The sequence below is a fragment of the Salvia hispanica genome, chromosome 3 (genome assembly GCF_029641045.1).
Source record: "Salvia hispanica isolate PSC_SH4W2 chromosome 3, Shi_PSC_v1, whole genome shotgun sequence".
NCBI classification, from domain to species: domain Eukaryota; kingdom Viridiplantae; phylum Streptophyta; class Magnoliopsida; order Lamiales; family Lamiaceae; genus Salvia; species Salvia hispanica.
In genome coordinates this window covers 56,452,326-56,474,423 of record NC_142694.1, presented here as the reverse complement: position 1 = coordinate 56,474,423, position 22,098 = coordinate 56,452,326, and the positions used below count along the sequence as shown (strand labels likewise).

Genomic DNA, 22,098 nt, shown 5'->3' with positions numbered 1-22,098 from the left:
AAAAATACAGCTTCTAAATATATGAAATTTGGAAGTGTTACTATTGACATTTTTTAGTAAAATGAATAAAAACACTATTCACAAATTGCATTGTCCATTTGTGAGAAAGGCATATTAGATGTAATTTCACTAAAATGTTGGGCATAGATATTTGCAAACAAATTCAAACATCATATACTAATTTTATTAGCTTATTTTTAATGAGGTTGAGTTACCATGATTTGACTTAACTTTATGGCTATTCTGACAATTTGCTCAGATCGAACATATAATCGACTTCTACTCGAACATATAATCGACTTCTACTCGAATGTAAGTAAATGTCTTTTATTTGACTAGTCCATTTTCATTCTCGTCATTTATTACTCAGCAAGAAAAACTTATCTCACTACGAGCCATTGCAATGTTATATCGCATCAATATCAATAGTTAATCAGTCCAGTAAGCAGTTGAAATAAGAGTAAATGTCAAAACTGGTCCTAAACATATGCATATTTTATGATTTTGGTCATATACTTTATCTTTTGAATTTTTTAATATTTTAACCCGATTTTGACCGATTTTTATGGTTGTAACAATCTCATTCGGGTTAAAACCGTTTAAAAATTGGTCAAAATCGGGTTAAAAACGTTTAAAAATTGATGGAATTGTTAGTGTAGGACCAATTGTGATCCAAGTTGAAATGTTCAGGATGTAAAAATTCAAAAGATAAAGTATAGGACCAAAAGCATAAAATTGACATATTTTCATGACCAGTTTTGGTCTTTATTCTTAAAAAACTATATTCTTCTATAGTGATTTTGGGTGAATATATTTTTCAGTGATTTATCGATCACCTTCATCATTTGGGATATGTGAAGACTTGGACATTTATTAGTTTAAAACTCCAATGTAAATAACAAAAAGAACGTGAATGATATATGCTCTTCCCGTCTTATAAAAATAGTCCTTTTTTATAGTTATTTTGGTTTGTCGTACGAAATTAGTTCATTCTCATTTTTTAGCAAACTTGTATTAGATTCATTTTCCATTAACAATACTTCAATCATTTTTTTTATCTATTTCATATTTATCAATTCTGTATTAATTCTCATGCCGTCTTAAAGTCTTTATTGTATAAGACATGATAAAGTTATCTATCTATAATAAATAAATAAATATATAAAAGGAGAGTTTTGGGAGTTTTTGTATAACTATTTTATGAAAAGAATGTAAATGCAATAAACAAAAATTATTAAATTGATTAATTAATTACAATCATGATCATATACTATATAATTGGACGGTTATCTATTTAACAAGTCATTTTCACTATAGTAAATATTACTACCCCATAAAACATAGTATATCGTACATACATGATACATGGTAAAAAAAAATCTATTTAGCAATACTATTATGAAACTATGGCTTTGAATAATTTGATAGTAGTAATTTAATTTATATATTCTTGGATTTAATGTGTGATTGAAATAATTTAATATTATGATCCATCGCTAATGTTATGTATCAATTCAATCATGCATATCAAGTCTCGTACGTTAAATTACATCTAACTAATTGTGCAAAGAATGTGCATGGCAAAATTTCTATTGTAATTTCTATTCTACTTATTGTTGTTCATTTGTAAATTTGTACTATAGTTAGAATACTACCTTCTACAATTCATGAATTTTATTCCAGTATTTTTAATTGTAATAGTAATCTAATTTTAAATATTTAAATGAATACTCCTACAAAATTATCAATTTGATAATCTTAGTATATTATTGTAGTACAATAGACAATCGAACTACAATTTATAGTATTTTAAATTATCTATAAATGAACAATTTAAAATACTACTATAAATTATAGTTTAATTGTCTACTCACTTTTACATGTTTACGTGAATGTTATTTTATTATAAACATTTCTAATATTTATATAAATACTTTAATTTTAATTTTTAGATTTATCATCACAAATAGTAGTGTATGGTATTATTTGTGAATTTATTCAATTTTTAAATTATTTTGAACCATGCTAAATTTTTGAGCTGGGACGGAGGGAGAATTTTATTGATATTTGACTCATTTGTTGGTTATGATGAGTATATTTTAAAGTTAAGGGTTTATGATTTAGGTTTCAAGGTTTGAGTTTTTAGTGTATAGGGTCATCACTATATTGCAATGAAATAAAGTTCGACTAGGATCTCACCAGTGCAATCTTAAATTATAGCTTTTGATAAACAATATCTTAAATCTCATTAGGAGAAGTGGTAATTATACATTCTTTAAGTTTTTTAGGTTTGTGTGATGTAAATTTGCTTTATTTTTTAGTCTCGCGGTCATAGTCATTTTTCCATTTTACAAAAATAATGTACAATATTATATTCCACGTATTTATATTTTAGTTGAATCCTAACTTCCTTCATTTGTTTTTACTAAGCGGGTCATATTAAAACTTAAACTAAAAACAACCATGTTTTCTGAAAAAATGGAGTACTATAGAGAGAGTTTAAATATTTATTTTTCAATTTTAAATGCAAAGAAGCTTGAAGAACCGAGGGAAATTCATTCTTTCTAGGGGCAACTTTAACAATACTTCAACTTATTGTCGAGATTGAACTAGCTCAAACCTTTCTGCAAAAGGTAACTGATAGGATTTAGGTTCCCTATCGAGAGGTTTGTAGAGCACGCGAAGATTGAACGGAACAAATGAGGATAAACCTAGTTGAAGTGCTAGGGTTTCGGAACCAAGAATGAGAATAGAAGTTAATTCATATTTCTCAATGATTTAATTATCTATGGGATTCTAGTATTTATAGAATCCTCAACCCTAGACGGTTCGACCTTCCTAGTTCGTCTCGGGAAAGAACCGACAAGAAAACCCGAGGATATCCTAACCTAAACCCAACGATATCTTGCAAGGCAAGATATCAAAAAGATTACAAAATATTACGTGAATTAAATAAACAAAAATAAGTCTAACTATGGAAATTGAAATAAACTAAAGATACGCAAGGATTTGCATGGATCTTCACTTCTTTGGGCGTGAATGGGTCGTGATTGGGGCAAGCTCGGCGCGGTCGGGCTGCTCATTCATCGCCAGGTTTGCTGTAGGGTTCAAGTCCCTATCACTAACCTATTTCTTTTTTTTCTTTTTTTTTTTTTTGCTATTTTTTGTACAATATCTATGTTTATTATGTTGAACTATAGCACTAATCTCAAATGAGTAGTATGTTTTTTTTTCTAATGTTGCAAAATTCATTTACACTATTGCTTCTTTGTTTGTTGAATAGAGAAAGAGAGAGAAGTACCTGATGAGCTGGCCGACGAGTAAAGCTTGAGTAGGAAGATGTTTGTTGTCCAGAAAAAAAAAGCCACATGCATATTTGGCGAAGAAGGTGAGAATGGAAGCATTTTTTGTTTGATTATATCGGCTAATAAAGTTATCAAAAGTTAAACCCTCAAAATTTACATGAAAAATATTTGTGCATCAAATAATAAATCAATTGATGATATACTTTGCATTATACAAAGTAATAAAACATCCCATAATAAGTTAATTGACGATATATCATGCAAAATACAGTCAAATGATTTAAATATTTACATGAAAAATATTTATGCATCAAATAATAAATCAATTGATGATATACATTTCAAAGTTAATCTTATCACATTTTCAATATTAAGATCCTAAGAGGACTCAACTCACCTCATATCATCTCATCTCATCCCATTCTTTATATTTTGTACTAATAGTATTAGTAAATAAAGAGTATAAAATTAATTAAAGTACATATTCAGAATGCAATCAAATAAAATATATATAATTAAATAAATATATAAGAAAAATATTTCTAAAATCTGCCGACCTTACAATTTTCTATGTAATCATTCAATTATAAAATTTAACGGATTGAGAGTATAATTAATATTTTTAAATTTATGATTGTTTTAATTAGTTTTGTAATTTAAGTTTACATGTGTGTGTTTATATACAAAGTATATTATTCAACATTTGATAATTTTCATTATAAGTTTTTAATAGTTTTTTTCATTTATTCTTAATAGTGTTTCATTATTGAATTATATATATTTTTAATTATATATTGTTGATGTGTGTTTGCAGTTTAGTTTTTTATATTGTTAGATTGTTAGATATGTAAAAGATTTTCATTACTAATATTTATGGATTAATTATAATAAATGATATTTCATTTAATATTCATGCTACATAATTATTTGGAATTATATAAATTTTGGATGAAAATATAATATGACGTGCATAGCATGGGTGATACTAGTTTTAACATTAAAACTTGGAATATAAGGCTTATATATATATATACAAAGCTACTCAAACGTGTTTCTCAATACATATGGGTTTAATTGCTAATCCATAAAATATATGTACAAGTTTAAAGTTTGAAGCATTTTTCGTTTAATTGTATAATCGTTTGGTTAAAATTGACTGGTCAATCAATAAAGCTAACCGTTTTCAAATCAGTAATACTCCTAGTTTTAGCCCATCTTATCTTTTGGGGTGATAATTTGGCTGATTTACCGACGAATGGTTCACTAATCAATGAATCGACCTATTAATCTAATCTTAGTTTTTTTTTTTTTTTTTTTTTTTCATCTATAGATCCTCAAACTTTTGATTTATCAGAAAGTTATCTTAAAAATAAAAACGAATCTTATCATAGTAGTAGGATATCTCAAAAGAATTATATACTACTATTGAGCATGACACCCCGATTAATTTTTATGTATTGACGATCATTTACCAATAAAATATGCTAGCCTCGCACATTAAAAACTGAAAGTATATACACTACTGTATACTTGAAAGTTGTAGGAGTATAAAATTTAACACTATTATTTTTGGAATAACGTCATAAAAATTTATGTTGCAAAATATTCTACTCACATTTATCCAATAGTTAAAAAAATGGAAAAGAAGTGACCGAAAATGACATATAAGCGGATTCCATAAAACCCTAACCAGCCACTTTCAAACTCAAAACCCTCCTTAAACCCAACCCTTTCCGCCATACCACGCTCCGACTCCCAATTCTAGAGAGAGAAAATGCCGCTCGGAGAGAGATATGGCGGCGACAAGAGTGAATCTCGCTACTGCGGCATCGAGACGGAGTTCGACGATGACATGCCCAATCTCCTCTCCTACAATGTTCATGGCGGCTTCGATTTCGTCCTTGCTACTCTCGTGAGCTAATTCTCCACTGCTTTATCTGTTTTTGCTATGCTCTATGCTCTGGCCCTGGTGCTGTATGCTTAATTAGTTGATTACTATTCGCTTTCGCAGTTTTGAATTCACAAGAGAGTGTTTTTATTGTTATTACATTGAAAATTGCCGAATGTCTTGTTTAAGTTCTATTAGTGCATATTCAAATTAATATCATACTGAAGAATTTAGAACATTTTTTTTATTGCTTTCATTCATGCATTTACTCATTTAGATGTGTTTGATCTGAAAGAATGTTTTTATAAGTGATGCCAAGAGCCCTTGCAACATTATATTGAGTTTATGGCTGTTTCATTTTATCTTCTTAAAACATAAGAGCTTCTAGGAAGTTATGTTTTCTTATTTTTGTGCGTACTCTGTTCACGGTGGCCAATTAGCCAGTCATACATCAGCTAAATGGCTGTTAGTCTGTGTGAATGGTCAGTAGGCTCACCTAGATCATTATGTTGACGGCCTCATTTTTGGGAAGCTGTAGCTTCTCTTGAGGTTGCCAACTACATACCACTAATAGAAATTAAAAATAGGTTGTTGCTGTTTCCTTCCCTGAGATTCATCATCATACGTCCACATATACTCTATCTTGAAATGACTATTATCTTTATGTTCAATATCATGAGATCATCTTCTGCTTTTTGGTTACCATTTTGGGGCCTTGTGAAATGGACTCATTACTCTGTTGGGCTGTTAGTACATTCGTATTATGTTATTGTGTATTTGTGTGGGTTTAATAGATATGACTCACATTTTTGTGAACCAGTATGATAATAATGATCACCTTATCCAGTGTTTACTTTAACTTTGAGCCTTAAAGAAGTTTGCAGAAAGTAAAAGAATAAGCTATATGATGATAGTTTGTTTTAATCAATCTATAATTCTGTGGTTTTTTTACATTGTCCATGATTGATATACATTTGGTGCTAACCAGCAGAACAAAACGCCAAAAGTTCCATTCGAGGAACCTGCTCTTATTTTCATATTCCATGATGCAGATGGATCCTAAATATAGGCCTAGCCTAGTGGACAGTGATACTAGCAGATCATCTGCTCTGCCATTTGCTGGGTCAGACTTGGTCCTAAGTCCGTCACAGTGGAGCAGTCATGTTGTTGGTTTGTTCTTCATACCTGTATTGCTTTTACTTTTATTTTCTGTATGCTTTTATATCTGCTATTGCGTGGTTGAGCTGAAACATATATTTCCTTCCACTGCCTGATATCTCTTTTGTCCACTATATTATAAATGAATTGCCTTCATTTTGTTGAATATGTTCTCTTCTCTCTAGGCAAAATTAGCTCATGGATTGACTTGGATTCTGAAGATGAAACACTTCGCCAGGATTCTGAGATTACATTGAAGCAAGAAATAGCTTGGGCTTCTCATCTATCTTTGCAGGTGAATCATGATATGTTTGATTTGGTTATGTGGTATATGAAAATGATTACCATTCTTACAAAAGATCATGATGATATCCTCTTCTCTCCTGCATAGTCATCATAAAAGAAGTCTTGTAATTATAATCAGATAGACTTGTTGCTTGAGCAGCTGCATCGTTTGTTTTGCAGGCTTGTATTCTGCCTACGCCTAAGGGATCTTCTTGTGCTAATTATGCGAGATGTTTGAATCAGATTTTACAGAACTTAGGTGGTATGCAGGTACACTCTGAATAGTTATCCACATTTACATATGTTCTTTTTTACTTAAGTTATAGCACTAGAAAATATTACTTGTGTTTGTGTTGATGTCATTTCCCTTTACTCTTATTATTTATTTCCGAATTAAAGTTGTGGCTTAGGATTCCAATGGTGAAGCCTGAAGATGGCATTGAGGCTGGGAACCCAGAGTACATGGTGAGTAGATGCTCTTTGATGCCATTTTACATGTTCATTTCCTAGGGCTCCCAGTTAGGTACTTTTACTTTCAGTGCATGGGTTTGAGGTTCTAAATCATTCATAGTACTCCACGTGGGCATAAACTGACTTCTTTTGACAATTGACAGTTTTCTATCAATTTATGCATTAATTATGAACTTTGATATTCTCCTTTTTGTTATTGCAGTTCACTTGTTTCAAAAAGCCGAATATAGTTATAATCTAATTAGAGCATTTCTACCTTCCCTACTTGTATATTTTTACAGACATTGCTTCAGACATGATTATTAATCATTTCTAGTATTGCCAAATATACCAATACATGCTTTACTCTCATGCTGTGCCTTTTCTGCTCTGCAGGGTGAAGGGGATGTTGATTCATGGGAACTGTGGAATTCCTTTCGGCTTCTGTGCGAACATCACAGCCAGCTCTCAGTTGCCCTTGATATTTTGTATGTTTAAACGGTCTTGGTATATTTTGGGTTAACATTTGCCATTATGTTGGTTATACCTGACAAGGTTTTTCAATTATGTTTTTAGGTCCTCAGTACCTTCTGCATCCTCAGTTGCACGATGGTTTGGAGAGCCTGTTAGGGCTGCTATAATCAATACAAATGTAATTAACTCATTGGATCCCAGTATTACATTTGTAGCTTAATTGCATGAAGGTTATAGTTTTTGGCCACTAGTGCTATATGTTGAAAGCCAATTTATTGAAAAATTTGAAAAAAGCACACAGAGGTATTTCCTTTGATAACATATGTACTATCATTAAAAGAGGAACTGCCAATATCTGTTGAACTGATAAATCCCTTTTCATTTTTTCCTACTTATTGAGGACCAAAGCTCATGATTCATAATTCTATAGTAGTCACTAGTCAGAAAATTTATGTTCCATGACGGGAATGACTTTTCTGTGGTGTCAACTGAAATTTTCTGCTAGCATATCCTATACAAACATAGAAAGACCCTGAAAACAATCACACCCCTAGATCTGTCTTTTATATATCATAGACTTCTTGAGCATTCTAAAGACAAACTGGATTTCTTGAGGTACTTCAAATGTTTGGCGTGGTACAAGTCTTAAAGGACCATCTATCATTAGAATCTAAAACTGGTCCATTTTCCTGTTTACCACAGTTGCGGTGTTCGTCAATTTGATGCATTCCTATTAGCCTTTACTAGTTCACCACCTCAGAAGACCACACATTCTGCGATATCTTTTCATATGACTTGCTGGTATGAATTTTTTCATTAACTGAACTTCTAACTTGGCAGACTTTTCTAACCAATGCGAAGGGATATCCTTGTCTATCAAAGCGTCACCAGAGATTAATAACTGCATTTTTCGATCACTCAGTTCAGGTACAGTTATGCATCATATTACTTCATCCTTATATTATGCTTCTAACTTGTTCAGGTGCACATTGAGCTTGAAAAGTCCTCTTATTGTGGATGACTGGATGCACAGTTTTTTTATTATATTGATTATATTGAGTTTGCTGTGTTGTGGAGTTTGATATAGATTAGAATTAAAGCCATGGGCTTGGAGGAATTATAGTCACATTGAATTCTGTTTGCTAAGGTTTTTCCATGCTTATAAATAGCCACCCGATTTGTAATTGTAGAGTGCACCATATTTTCACTAGAAATTCTCTAGTGAAACATGTTTTGGGACTCTGGCTTGGCAGGGCCGACCAGGGTAGTCAATTATCATTTTCTTTATTGCTTTTTCATGATCATGTGTGTCATTTCCTAACGGAATATTTAGATTCTCAATTCTATAATACTATTGGACAATTGATTCGCTAATTTATGAGATTGATTACATCGAATTCATCCTGTTCAGCCTGTTCCCTTTTTTAAGTGTCAAATCTTTTCTAGTTATACTTATATGTATTTACTAGTAAGCTCTTGAGTTAAAATGATGAGTCCATGAATATTTGTTTCCTGTGCATGCTTTAAAGGTAGTGATTTCCGGCCAACCGGTACACAAGATACCTGTGGCTACTTCTGCATCAAATGTTGACACCCAAAATGAGGGTGAGTAAAATATTCTGAGCAAAGTTACATCTTACAGCTTCCATGGAATGTCTAGAAAAACATGCTGGGTAACTAGGTTCTTACGAGCCTGATATTAGCTATACCCTTAAACTTAACCTGCTGTTTAAGATGTTTTGAACTTCTGTGTTTTTAATTTGGTTCATTTGCACTATAATAGTTTAATTACATTTCTGTTTTTTATTATTCTTTAGTAGGAGGTTGGAGACACCCCTTGAAGGCATACTTAGACTATGTTGCTTTCCTTTATCAAAAAATGGACCCTCTTCCCGAACAGGAGCGCTTTGAGGTAGAACACTCTTGCATTGTTGTACTTTCAGATGGTGTTATGCAATAGTTATGATCATCCATTATGTTTGACTTCCTTAATGTGGCATTCCAGCTTGGATACAGAGATTATCTACAATCACCCTTACAGGTGAGTTGCTGTATCAACACTGTTCTCTCCTACTTGGGATTTAAAAAAAATTCTTGTAGCTTGTTACCGAAAGTAAAAAAAAATCACTATCTTTGCAGCCTCTCATGGATAATTTGGAGGCCCAGACATATGAAATATTTGAAAAGGACACTGTTAAATATAGCCAGGTATGGTATGGAGTTATGAATATTTCCACAACCATAACATGTTGATAGTATTGGTCTTATGTGCCAATTTCCTCATCCAAAAAACAAACCTTAATGGCCATGCATATTTGCAAAGTATTTTCATCTATCATATTCATCTATCATATTGTCTCTAAATAGTCAGAAAACCATAATGGCCATGCATATTTGCAAAGTATTTTGGTTTCCATCTTTTGAAAGAATGGCCATGGCATATTGACCATCACTTTGCAACCATAACACAACTTGTATTAGATTGGGAACCTCTTTATGGTCCATGTCACTATTAATTAAGATCATATTTTCAAACATAGTGTCTCATGATCTTTATGGCATCTTAAATAGTGTTGGTATATATTGTATCATGGCAGTATCAAAGAGCAGTTGCTAAAGCATTGGTTGACCGGGTTCGTGATGAAGATGCTTCTAGAGTAACCACTGTAAGTTCGAATTCCTTATGTTAGTAATGATACCAAAGTCGCATTAGATTACCCCTACTCACTGGTGCAGCATGAGTTGGACAATCCCATGGACCTTGCAATGATATACTTTTTCTCCTTGTTGCAGGTGTTGATGGTTGTGGGTGCTGGTCGAGGGCCTCTTGTCCGAGCATCACTGCAGGTCATTTCCTGATCCTTTGCCAGAGAATGTGCGACCTAGAATAGGTTGATTTATGCTTGCTGACATCTTACTAAAATGCATTTTTGTTCTTTGTATTTATCACAGGCAGCTGAAGAAACAGAGCGAAAATTGAAAGTATATGCTGTGGAAAAGAATCCCAATGCTGTAGTAACCCTTCATGTGAGTTGTATCTTTTGTCTTGTCCAAATGCTGTAACATATCGCTACTGATATTGTACCTTACAAATGTATGTACATGTTCACTCTGAACATAATTTTCACTTGTGCTCTTATAATTGGCAATGATATCTGTTTATCAATAAGTTTAAAGATGGTTGATTAATCAAGGATTCCCAGCTTCTTTGACTTGCCTCTTCATCACAGTTGTTATGTACACCCAACAGTTTGTGTTACAGAATTTCAGTTAATGTGTGGGCTAGTGGAATTATTTGCTTAAGAAGGTCATGATACATAGATAAAAAGAAGATACAATGTAACTGATTTTGGAGATCTTACATATACTGTCTTGCAAGTATTGTCAATTGGATGAGAGAAAATGCATATCTAAATTTCCAGTTCAATAAGTTTTCCTTTATCCAATGTTCTATTCTAAAGGATTCCCAATAATGTATTAACGTTTACTTATGTCATTGATGTCGAAGTTACTGATGCAAATAGAACCTTTATTCCCTTGAAACAGAGTTTGGTCAAGCTAGAGGGTTGGGAACAAACTGTTACCATTATATCCAGTGACATGCGTGATTGGGATGCACCTGAGAAAGCTGACATATTGGTATTATTCTTATTGTGATCTTACAGTTCAGAAGGCTCTAATGTGATTATATTCTTCATCATTACACCTAAAATTCTTTACTCTTGTAGGTCAGTGAGTTGCTAGGATCTTTTGGTGACAATGAGCTCTCTCCTGAGTGCCTTGATGGAGCCCAAAGGTTTTTGAAGGAAGATGGAATTTCAATCCCATCATCGTAGGTTTTATAATGCTTTCCTACCCACCTATTTTTGAATGAAATTGGCTGTTACACAGACCGCCTGAATGAAGTTTAATCCATGTTAAAGAAAAATAACATTGTATCAAGGTTGACTGAACTCACCCGACCAATTTGTTTATTTGAAAGAGCAAGTGCGTATTACATTTCAGTCTTTACCTGTTCGGCTTTTCTTGGTGTCCTTTCTTAAACAAGATTTTTGTTGCCTTTGTTGTGGAATCACATGTATTTATGTAGTATGCGTTGATTGACACCCCCTTTTGTTATATGTACCCCAAATTGCTTATTTTTCTGTGATTTGACAGGTATACAAGTTACATCCAACCGGTGACTGCTTGCAAACTTTACAATGATGTAAAACCCCCTGCATTGTGATTCTCTATTTTTTATTATTTAGCTATAAGTTTCCAACTCTTCCTAGATTTTTAGTTGCTTACTTATGTTTGTGTTTGCAATGGTACAGATCAAGTCACATAAAGATCTTGTGCACTTTGAAACTCCATACGTGGTGAAGCTGCATCGTGTTGCCAGGCTTGCAAATACTCAACCTGTGAGTTACTGCATATGGATGTTTGTTCAGTTGATTTATTTACTTAAATTGGATCTTGTGGTTCACATCTTCATTTGCTCAAATAGGTATTCACATTCACCCATCCAGAACACTCAGCTAAGCCAAACAATCAGCGCTACAAAAAGCTTCAGTTTGATATTCCTGAAGACACGGGCGCAACCTTGATTCATGGTATGTGGTTTTTTTTTTTTTTTTTGGGGGGGGGGGGGGAGGGGGGAGGGATATTGGACATGTATCAACCTACTTTAACGGACATGTATCAACCTACTTTAACATCTATTCTCTTTTTTCCTTGCAGGTTTTGCAGGTTATTTTGATGCAACACTTTACAAAGATGTACATCTTGGTATTGAACCGTCCACAGCTACCCCAAACATGTTTAGCTGGTATGGCAATCGATGAATGCTTATTGAACTTATTAACTGCAAATTCACGTTTGTTCAATCATTACCATATAGTATGTTCTATTCAGATGCAAACTTTACAAGCAATATTCCTCTTTTCCCCAAGTAGGAAAGAGAGAGGCAGCTCATTGAGCTATTCATAATCTCTGTTTTAAATATAAGCATGAAACTTATTCTGAAAAGTCTTTTTCATGTAAACAGGTTCCCAATATTTTTTCCATTAAGGGCACCATTATATGTTAAACCCGGTAATCCTTTAGAAGTTCATTTCTGGCGCTGTTGTGGTCCTACCAAGGTATTCAACTTTCTCTTTCTAGCTGTTTGTTCAGTGGCTGGATCCATGTTTTATTCATTTCAACCTAGTAATCTTTGATACGAGAACTTTTCTCTTTGATACAAGAACCTCTCCCATGATTTCTCATTTTTCAAATTTGTTTAAATATCGAAGGAGTATCGATGATCTAAACTCTTATGGAGTAACGTTTAAGTTAAAAACAGATTTTAGCATAATAGTTTTGTTGGAATGATGACAGGTATGGTACGAGTGGTCTGTGACTGCTCCATCAGCTTCACCGTTGCACAACACCAATGGTCGCTCTTACTGGGTCGGACTGTAGGTGAAATTTCAAAGTTTTGGGCACGGTGTTTGTTCCGGAGAGAGCTTGGGTTCAAATGCAAGATGGTGATGTTGTATACTAGTGAGAGGTGTCTAGAGGTATAGATTGCCTTCATTGTGAAATTTAGTAGGTAACTGTTATCTTGTTCTAGTTATCTGGCATTTGCCGTTTATACAAACCAGCAGAAATGCGTTGTGTCGTTGGAAACGTTTTGGATAATTCTTGATCAGATGGAGTAATACTTTAGCCATCTTTAATGTATTCTACTAGTATTTTTTTGACACATCATTACTATTTGTACTTGATACAGTATTATTTTTGCATATTTGTGGGTAGGTTTTGAAGTGTAAAAAGACAAGAAATGTACGTAGATGCGAATTTTCTTGTGGTTTCCACTTTCGACTCAAATTGTTATTGGCAAAAACCTGTATATATTTGGATGATGGTGTGGATATTTCAATTATAAGGTTTACTTAATTTTCAATTCGGATTTCGTAATTCAAACTAAAATTTATTAATTTGTACTAGTATATTAGTACTAGTATAGTTTTATTTAGTAAAAGTAAAATTTAATTAGGCGAGATGCATTGCATTGCTATGTTAATATCAAGTATTAATGATGGAACTGTGTCCTCATCTCAATTTTGTTAAGTTATCCTTAATTATTTTCAGATTATATTAGCATAAATGGGACACCATATCAATTCGATTTAGAATATACAGAATTCATTTGCCACCACTTTAGTTAAACAAATACAGTTACAACATGAGTTTTACTAGTTTTATGTAGTACTTATAAAATAATTATGTATTTTTATGGTTCTTGTGATTGTGAACTTATAAAAAATACTATCTCTATCTATGAAAAGAGTTTCATTTTTCATTTTGGATTGTCCAACAATAAAGTTAATTAGTACTACCTCCGTTCCCCAAAATTTGCTACACTTTGATCTGACACGGGTTTTAAGAAATGTAATGGAAAGTGAGTAGAAAAAATTGGTGAGATGTGGGTCCTATTTTTAAAGTGTTAGTTTTATAATAAAATGTGAGTAGGAATGAGTTAGTGGAATATGGGGTCCACTATCAAAAATGGTAAAAGTGAAGTGTATCAAATTTTCAGGGACAGACCGAAATAGTAAACTGTATCAAATTTTCAGGGACAGAGATAGTAGTATTTATTTATAAATTTCTCTTTCTAATAGTAAATCCTATTTTTCACCGTTTTGATCTATTTTTTTAACTTAGTAATTTCTCAATACAAAACTTCAACCTACTAATCAACATTTGTAAAAGCCCATGCTAAGTTAAATGGGACGGAATCAGTAAGGCCCGGCCCAATATCCTACACCCTTTATCCTTATTATGTCAGCTTCAATTCTAGAACCCTAACCTTTCCTTTCCCCAATTCATTCACGGTTCGTTCCAGCAATCTCTTAACAATTCACAGATCCATTCAATCAAAATTTCGCCCTAGAATTTGAGAAATGTATAACGGAATAGGGCTTCAGACCCCTCGGGGATCCGGAACCAATGGCCACATACAGTCGAACAAGTTCTTCGTGCGCCCCAAGACCAACAAAGTCGTCACAGATTCGAGCAAGGGCTTCGAATCGGGCCAAGGAATGGCCGGCGTGACCCGCAAAGCCAACAAGGAGATCCTGGAGCACGATCGGAAGCGTCAGATTGAGCTCAAACTCATCGTTTTGGAGGATAAGCTGACAGATCAGGGGTATACCGATGCCGAGATCGCTGAGAAGCTCGATGAGGCGAGGAAGTCTCTCGAAGCCAAGGATAAAGAAGATGCTGGTGTTGAAAATAAGTCGCGATTTTCGGAAAAGTACGTATGCTTCTATCAGCTGTGTGTTTGTAAGTCGCAGTATTTATGCTTCTATAAAAGTACGAATGATTTTCGGAAAATAAGTCGCAGTATTTATAAAAGTACGTATGCTTCTATCAGAGCCCATGAGTACAATTATAGTGTGTGTTTGTGTGGACAATTTAAGATTGATATCAGCTGCTCCTATGGTTTATGATCGAGCTTCATTTATCGTTATTATTCTAGCTGTAGTCCTTACATTCACATGTTGATTTTGTTCTACTTAGTTGCTGGGTTAATGGTTTGTTGTACGGTCACTGGAGCCAGTTGATTATAATTTCTTTACATTGCAGTTTTTTGATACTCTATGTTGCTGCTTAAATTGAAATAAATGTATTTTTCTTTGTGAGAGTCTAACATTTAATTTCTTTGTGGATTATCAGAGTTTCGGAAACTCAGACTCATCAAATAGCTGCACTGAAGGAGAGGCAGATGGAAAATCTGAAGGCTGCACTTGGAATAGAATCCGAAGCTGAGAAAGAGCAGAAGCGCAGTGCTGCTGAGGCTCTACATTTCAAGGAGAATCTTGATGAGGGTGAAATAGTGTCTATTGATACTGATCAGAGGGAAGCAATACAAAAAGTTGTAAAGAAAAATGAATCTGGTAGGAACAAAAAAAAGCGGGCTAAGGATTCTGATAGTAGTGAGGGTTCTGATGTTGATCTTAGGAAGAGAAAGGGAAAGTCCTCTAAGAAGCAGAAGAGAGTTTCGAGGCGTGACAGTAGTTCATCCAGTTCAGAGTCTGATTCCGATTCTGATTTGGGTTCCGAGTCTGATCATGATAAGAAAAACATTAGAGCTCATGAACGCCACGATTCTGATTCTGATTCTGATGACAACCATGTCCCCCCAAAGAGCGGAAAGCAAAAGCCAAAGAAGTCTTCAAAGAGCAAGCGCCATGAATCTGATGACTACTACAGCTCCCCTGGGAGTCCTCAGAGGAGAAAGCAAAATGAAAAGAAGTCTTCAAAGAACAAACGCCACGATTCAGATGATGACCACAGTTCAGATGAGAGCCTTGACAGGAGAAATCAGGAGCTAAAGAAGCATATGACGCTGTCAAAGAGCAAGCGGCATGATTATGATCATGACAGAGCCCATGAGAGGAGAAAGATAGAAGAAAAAAAGCTATCAATGACTCATAACAGAGCACGTGAGAGTCCAGAAAGGAGAAAGATAGAAGAAAAGAAACTGTCAATGAACATGCCGCAGCCAAAAAGCAAGCGACATGAGGATGATCAGTACAGTCCCTCTGAGAGTCCTGAGAGGAGAAATCAAGAGCAAAAGAAGTCTTCAAAGAGCAGGCGGCATGATTCGGATGATGATTACAGTTCTGGAGAGAGTGTTGAGAGGATAAAGCAAGAGTCAAAGAAGCCGTCTAAGAGCAAGCTGTATGATTCTGATGATGGCTACAGCTCTGGAGCGAGCCTTGAGAGACAAAAGAAAGAGCAAAAGAAGCCTTTAAAGAGCTCACGACTTGACTCTGATGACGACTACGACTCTGGTGAGATCCCTGATAGGAGAAAGCAAGAGCTAAAGAAGCGATCAAGTAGCAAGCGGCATGATTCTGATGACGAGTACAGTCATAAGAAGGGGAAACGTGATGATAACCGGAAAAACTATCATGAGGGAGCTCGGAAGAATAGAGAATCTGACTCAGATGATGAACATAATCCTCGTGAAGGCCTCAAGAGTAGGAGTGAGAGGGGATATGAGCAGAGCAGGCGACAGGGTGATTCTGATGATAAGTTGGAGAAACGCGAGAGAAGCCGAACTGGGAAGGTGAATCCACTACCTGATAGTCCTAAGGACCGTCGTTATGATAGTAGTAGGAAGCCCAGGAGTGAGATCCAAGATAAGTTTGGTGATAGGTATGTTAAAGGAAGCGACAGTGACAGAGAAGATGAAATTGGTGATAGGTATGGTCAAGGAATCGACATTGACAGACAAGTTCAAATTAATGACAGGTATGGTCAAGGAAGTGACAGTGATTCTGACGAAGCACCTAAAAGGAGAAGGGAACGGCATGATAGAGATAAGGATGATTTAAGTTCTGGTGGTGGTAGACTAGATAGAATCAGTACAAGGGATGATGAGTATAAAACTGGTGATGCCACTGAAAGAAGTAGATCTAATGTTAGAGAGAAGGATCTTGCATGTGATGTTGATGATAAACAGAAGGAGAACGATGATGGATTGAATGCATTTCGGAAATTGGAGCAGCTGTATGAATCAAAGGGAGATAGTTCTGGAGATAGAAGTGAAGGCATGACTCGTAGTAGGAATGAGCCTCGGCATAAGATTAGGAGAGATAGTGGGGAGGATGAAGGTTACTGGCGAAGCCATGGAAGAGAAAGGGGGGATGCTGAAGGTCGCCATGGAAGAAGGCAAGAAAGAGAGAGAGGTGATGATGAAGATTACCATGGAAGAAAGCAAGAAAGAGAGAAAGTGGATGATGAAGATCGCTACGGAAGAAAGCCTGAAAGAGGGAGAGGGAGAGGGGATGATGAAGATCGCCATGGAAGAAAGCCAGAAAGAGAGAGGGGGGATGATAAAGATGGCGATGTCAGAAGACATGGAGACATAGAGCCATACAAGAGGGACCGTGAGCGTCAACGAGAAGAGGAGCACACAAGTAACAAAGATGAGAGAGGTGGGGAACACGTATCGAAGAGGGCAAGGTATGACGAGGGACGCCCTAGTGGAAGGAGATACCCTGAGGATGACAGGAGTGATGATAGGCGGTCTAGGCGCCGGTGATTAATCCACAGGGCTGCTGCTTTCTCCTGCAACTTGAGCGTCTGATAATTTCCCGTTACATTTGCAGTGTGATGATATAAGTACATGTTACATGTCAAAACCTCTGGCCTATGTATTGTATGATTTGCTTAGGACTTGTAATGAGGATATGGTTTATTTCTTTTGTGTATGGTTTGTTCATCTTTTGTTGTGATATTGGTATGGAATTGCTATGCATTATGAACTCTCATCTTCGAAATTGGTTGTGTCAATGCTTCACTTTTGCACAAATCGGTGGCGAAAAGCCCCTATGCATTGGCGCAGATCCCCCAAAATGAATCGCTTCCGGCACTGGAAGACAAATTCTAGGGGTTATATACTGGTTTACTCTGCCGACGGCGCTGCATAATCTACAATTGAATTATGAAATGTTATGGTATCGATTATGAAATGTTATGGTATGGATTATTCAATTTTTGTGTTGTGTTTTGATACGTAAAAGGAATTGCTGAGCTTTCGATTTACAGCCTTTGGGGACGATTCTGGTTGCTGGCTTTACTACGGAAGTAGGAGTGATGTTGATCGCCACAGTGGGAATGGTATTTTTCATGTTCGGAGCATTGCAGCAAACCTGAAGCAGGGTAAATTTTTCTTGATGTTATACTGAAATGTAGAGAATTAGTTGTGGCTATGTTCTTGTTATGATCCATGATCCATGTCATAACTTCCTAGTTTGAATTGTTGTTTCTTTTTTCGGTTAGGTGGAAAGAGAAGGAGGCTGGCAATGATCATCCATGTGAGCTCAATTTCTCCAGTGATTCTAGCAACTATAGTCTTGTGGTGCTTCAAAAGACGCCATAAATGCATCTTTTGCAGGTTTTAAATCATCATCATCTCAGAAACAGAATAAGTAGAACTAATAATGAATATGCATATGATGTTTCAATGTAATTTCTTGACTTCTTGTATGGATATTGTCAGTGAACAAGGTAACAGATCCTAAAGCTGTAATTACTATTGACATATGGAAAACCAACGATGTTGAGTTCATCGGAGAAGGGCACAACTTGACATGCTTTTGCATCGATACGCTTGAGAATGCAACAGACAGTTTCAATGCAGAAAACAAGCTTGGTGAAGGCGGCTTTGGACCTGTTTACAAGGTGAAGTTTCACCATGTTTGTTATTATTCTGTTGAATTATTTTCCAGCACCAGAGTGTTGCAACGGATTTCTCTCTCGTTGCAGGGAAAGCTCCCGAGTGGCCAACAAATCGCGGTGAAAAGTCTTTCAAAGCGATCCGTTCAAGGAGCCAAGGAGTTCAGGAACGAAGTCGCAGTAATCTCAAGGCTTCAACACAGGAATCTTGTCAAACTCCTAGGCTGTTGCATTCTCTGATTTCGGCATGGCCAGGATTTATGGTGAGAATGGAGCTCGTGCCGAGACAACTAAAATCGCAGGCACCTAGTAAGAGATTTATGTTCGTAGTGTATTGTATGGAGTTGCATTTTTCTCGAGCATTATGCATAAGTATTGTTTTTGTTTAGTGGTTACATGTTGCCTGAATGCGTTATGGATGGCAATTTCTCGTAAAAATCGTATGTGTTTAGCTTTGGCATTATAGTGCAGAGATCATCAGTGGCAAGAGGAATATTTCCTTCTTTGAGGCTGATCACTCTCTGAATCTGCTCGGCTATGTAAGCTTCTGTTGTTACTCATTTTTTCTGTTTCATTAATCATGGACAAGGAAATGGTTTTGACATGAAGGGGAATGAAACCCAAATTAGGCATGGATGCTGTGGAAAGAAGGGAGGAGCATTGAGTTCTTGGACGTGACGCTGCTAGCTGACTCATGCGCGGCTAGTGAGGCAGAAAAGTACGTCTGGTTAGGGCTTTTGTGCGTGCAGGAACGAGCTGCAGATCGCCCGGACATGCCAGGCTTTGTAGCCATGGCGGCCAATGACATTGCTGCTCTTCCTCTGCCTAAACAGCCTGCATATTTAGCTAACAGGACTTCCCTCGTATATGAGCTTTTGCTTTCCATTCGAAGCCATCGAAGCAGCAACTTCAATCGGAGGATGTGTTTATGGTGAATTTGTGGCGCCAAACTGAGAATATTAAGGCGCCATTTGTATGGAGGTGAAGGACGATGGAGGTTGATGCTGACATTTCATTCCCAAAAGTAGGGTGAGAATTGTCATCACAATATGTAATCTGACTTTGGGATGGAACATGTAATGCCTACCAAATGAAGGATTAATTCCCTAACCCTCTTCTACCAAACACTCATTTTCATAGGATTACCTGTCAGCTTGCATGGGAAAAAAGGCCAATTGGTAAACTCATGAAAACTTTAATAAATGAACCAATCACACCCTTACTCTCATATGATGCTCTATCCTTGACAACAAAGTTGAATTTTGTAGTACTAGTTCTCAACCACTAATTTATATCAAGGCTTCATCTTAGAAAAGTAAACATTTTGGAACTCAAGCTGTAAAAACAATGTCGTTATGTACGTTTGGCCTAACCATTACACGAGCCATATTAACGCAGTATATCCCGAGTGATTCTATTAGTGAAGGATCTTGCTCTTGCTGTTGCTGTTGCGTTGTTGTGAAACCCATTCTTCATAATCTTGCACCAGTTGTTGTAGAAGCAATGGCACCAGCTGATCCACCAGGGCTTGCATCATTCTATGTCGAAAACAAAATTTAATTTCTGGTAAATTTCAAATACTCAGGATAAACAATACACCATCGCGTCTAGTCTACTTACATATTTCCCGGACCCTCAACCGTTGATGGGGGCAGCATAGCAAATGGCTGGGTATATATCTGCATCAAAGCGACGTCAAAAGAGCTTGTCGTTGCAACTTATATTCCGATATCATCAATGCATTCAAAAGCACACATTCAAAAACATGACTAAAGTTGGATATAAACCTCAAGGACAAGATCTAATCTGACATCGACATCCAGAAATTGTTCAGAGGCAATGGTTTCCCATTTCAAATTGTTCTGCATAGAAGCTGCAAGAAGTTGAAGGCAGAAAAGGTGGATCTGCAGCACTTGAAATCTAAAGAATCCTCGAACTGAACTTACCTGAGAAGCGCTCGTTCTGGCGTTCCACCGCATCAGAACCCTCAAACTGGAGTGTAAATCAAAACAAGAAGTGTATATTCAGTATGCAAACTCTCAAAACTATCACAAAACAATCTGTTTTTTCCCATCCTTTTTGTCTGCAAGAAGCTTACCTTGCAAGATATCATCTTGACGAAACATTCTTGAGCAGTTGATGTTACTTGTAAGTCGATAACTGGCGCAACCTCAAAATTAAGAAGCTTAATCTGTGGTAGGATGCACCTGCAAAACCATATTATCAAATGAAGACACAGAAAATAGGATGTGAAGCTAAATAACTCTATATTTGTTAATATAATTTGCACAATTAAGACATGAATACTGAATACTATAGTATGTTTCAAAACTCAATTAAGTAAAACAAACTCTGCATCATTTTAACACCACAAAATCTCCATTTACTTGTACTACCAATTTCCATAATTTCCTTGATAGATAGTTTAGATAGATAAATTGCAAAAACAAGAAACTTAAATAAGCAAATAAAGATATAACATTATACTTTACCTATACAAATTGGAATCAAGGGATTGATAACTCTGCAAGGCCTTTAAATTCAAGATGGCTTCAATCCCAGATGGATGGCTGAAAAATTGACTAATATGATAATTGCTATTTTCATCAGCATCACTATAATTGGGAATCTTTATTCTCTCCTTCCTTGCTGCAAAAAGATTTGCTTTCTTAACATTTGTGGTTGACAATTTCACACTCACTTTCTTCACTCCATTTCTCTTCCTTGAAAAAATGTGGAGTAGTAATATATAAATTCAAAATCTTCACTTGAGCTGCAATATTTATAGATAGAAGTAAATGTACCTCGTTAATGTGATGATTTCATGAAAACGATGGGGCCCAATTAATGGGGATTGGATTTTAGTGATGGCCATGGATATCTTAGATGAGCTACATGGTGTTGATGAGAGAGAGATAAAAAAGATTGCGATAGGATGAGAGGCAGACAGAAAAGTCGCTACATTTTATTTGATTTATATATGAACTTAATGAACATTTATAATAATTTTAGTAAGATTTATTACCTCTATTTTTATCCTCTATGAACATTGATGTTCCACAAGAAATTACTTACACTACTTGTGATAATTAACGAAACCAAAAAATACTACTATATCTATTTTTATTCTGATTGTAGGATTTGTTACCTCTATTTTCCATTTTTACTTCATTTACGTAGTCATAATTATTTTTTTTTTACAAATTCTGATTATTTTAAAATAAAAACCTAACTTTTTCGATATTCACTAATTATTTTCAGGGAATAGGACATTATCTACGGAAGTTTCATTTATGTACATGTTTATGTAATGATTTTATA

At 35.4% G+C, this 22,098-nt stretch overlaps 4 protein-coding genes across 9 annotated transcripts; 3 read left to right on the top strand and 1 right to left on the bottom strand.

The window, feature by feature from the left end:
* Positions 1-4,998: 4,998 nt before the first annotated feature.
* On the top strand, positions 4,999-13,288 carry SKB1 (SHK1 binding protein 1). 2 transcript variants are annotated; one of them, XM_048115411.2, is made up of 23 exons: positions 4,999-5,217; positions 6,246-6,363; positions 6,537-6,646; positions 6,817-6,906; positions 7,036-7,101; positions 7,483-7,574; positions 7,663-7,738; positions 8,401-8,487; positions 9,090-9,165; positions 9,381-9,472; positions 9,566-9,601; positions 9,700-9,768; positions 10,158-10,226; positions 10,354-10,407; positions 10,513-10,587; positions 11,107-11,199; positions 11,289-11,392; positions 11,719-11,767; positions 11,877-11,963; positions 12,050-12,155; positions 12,283-12,370; positions 12,590-12,683; positions 12,922-13,288. In XM_048115411.2, the coding sequence occupies exons 1-23, from the start codon at positions 5,080-5,082 to the stop codon at positions 13,003-13,005; spliced, it is 1,953 nt and encodes a 650-aa protein (XP_047971368.1). In that variant the 5' UTR covers positions 4,999-5,079; the 3' UTR covers positions 13,006-13,288. The 2 variants fall into 2 exon arrangements, with proteins under 2 accessions (XP_047971368.1, XP_047971367.1); XM_048115410.2 differs by having other exon boundaries at positions 5,000-5,217; positions 9,378-9,472.
* A 1,099-nt stretch (positions 13,289-14,387) lies between these two features.
* LOC125215759 (uncharacterized) lies at positions 14,388-17,879 on the top strand. Of its 2 annotated transcripts, none has more exons than XM_048117294.2 (2): positions 14,388-14,842; positions 15,265-17,879. In XM_048117294.2, the coding sequence occupies exons 1-2, from the start codon at positions 14,490-14,492 to the stop codon at positions 17,639-17,641; spliced, it is 2,730 nt and encodes a 909-aa protein (XP_047973251.1). In that variant the 5' UTR covers positions 14,388-14,489; the 3' UTR covers positions 17,642-17,879. The 2 variants fall into 2 exon arrangements, with proteins under 2 accessions (XP_047973251.1, XP_088923677.1); XM_089067551.1 differs by having other exon boundaries at positions 14,740-14,871.
* A 60-nt stretch (positions 17,880-17,939) lies between these two features.
* LOC148931117 (receptor-like serine/threonine-protein kinase SD1-6) lies at positions 17,940-19,887 on the top strand. 4 transcript variants are annotated; one of them, XM_089067555.1, is made up of 7 exons: positions 17,940-18,056; positions 18,148-18,261; positions 18,382-18,496; positions 18,602-18,783; positions 18,868-19,086; positions 19,244-19,316; positions 19,407-19,887. In XM_089067555.1, the coding sequence occupies exons 1-4, from the start codon at positions 18,044-18,046 to the stop codon at positions 18,621-18,623; spliced, it is 264 nt and encodes an 87-aa protein (XP_088923681.1). In that variant the 5' UTR covers positions 17,940-18,043; the 3' UTR covers positions 18,624-18,783; positions 18,868-19,086; positions 19,244-19,316; positions 19,407-19,887. The 4 variants fall into 4 exon arrangements, with proteins under 4 accessions (XP_088923681.1, XP_088923680.1, XP_088923679.1 ...); XM_089067554.1 differs by having other exon boundaries at positions 17,951-18,078; XM_089067553.1 differs by having other exon boundaries at positions 18,012-18,261; positions 19,249-19,316.
* A 161-nt stretch (positions 19,888-20,048) lies between these two features.
* LOC125215760 (uncharacterized) lies at positions 20,049-21,730 on the bottom strand. Its single transcript, XM_048117296.2, has 7 exons — positions 21,582-21,730; positions 21,270-21,500; positions 20,876-20,984; positions 20,724-20,769; positions 20,565-20,650; positions 20,398-20,456; positions 20,049-20,315 (listed from the first exon to the last, which is right to left on the bottom strand). The coding sequence occupies exons 1-7, from the start codon at positions 21,650-21,652 to the stop codon at positions 20,195-20,197; spliced, it is 723 nt and encodes a 240-aa protein (XP_047973253.1). The 5' UTR covers positions 21,653-21,730; the 3' UTR covers positions 20,049-20,194.
* Positions 21,731-22,098: the final 368 nt, after the last annotated feature.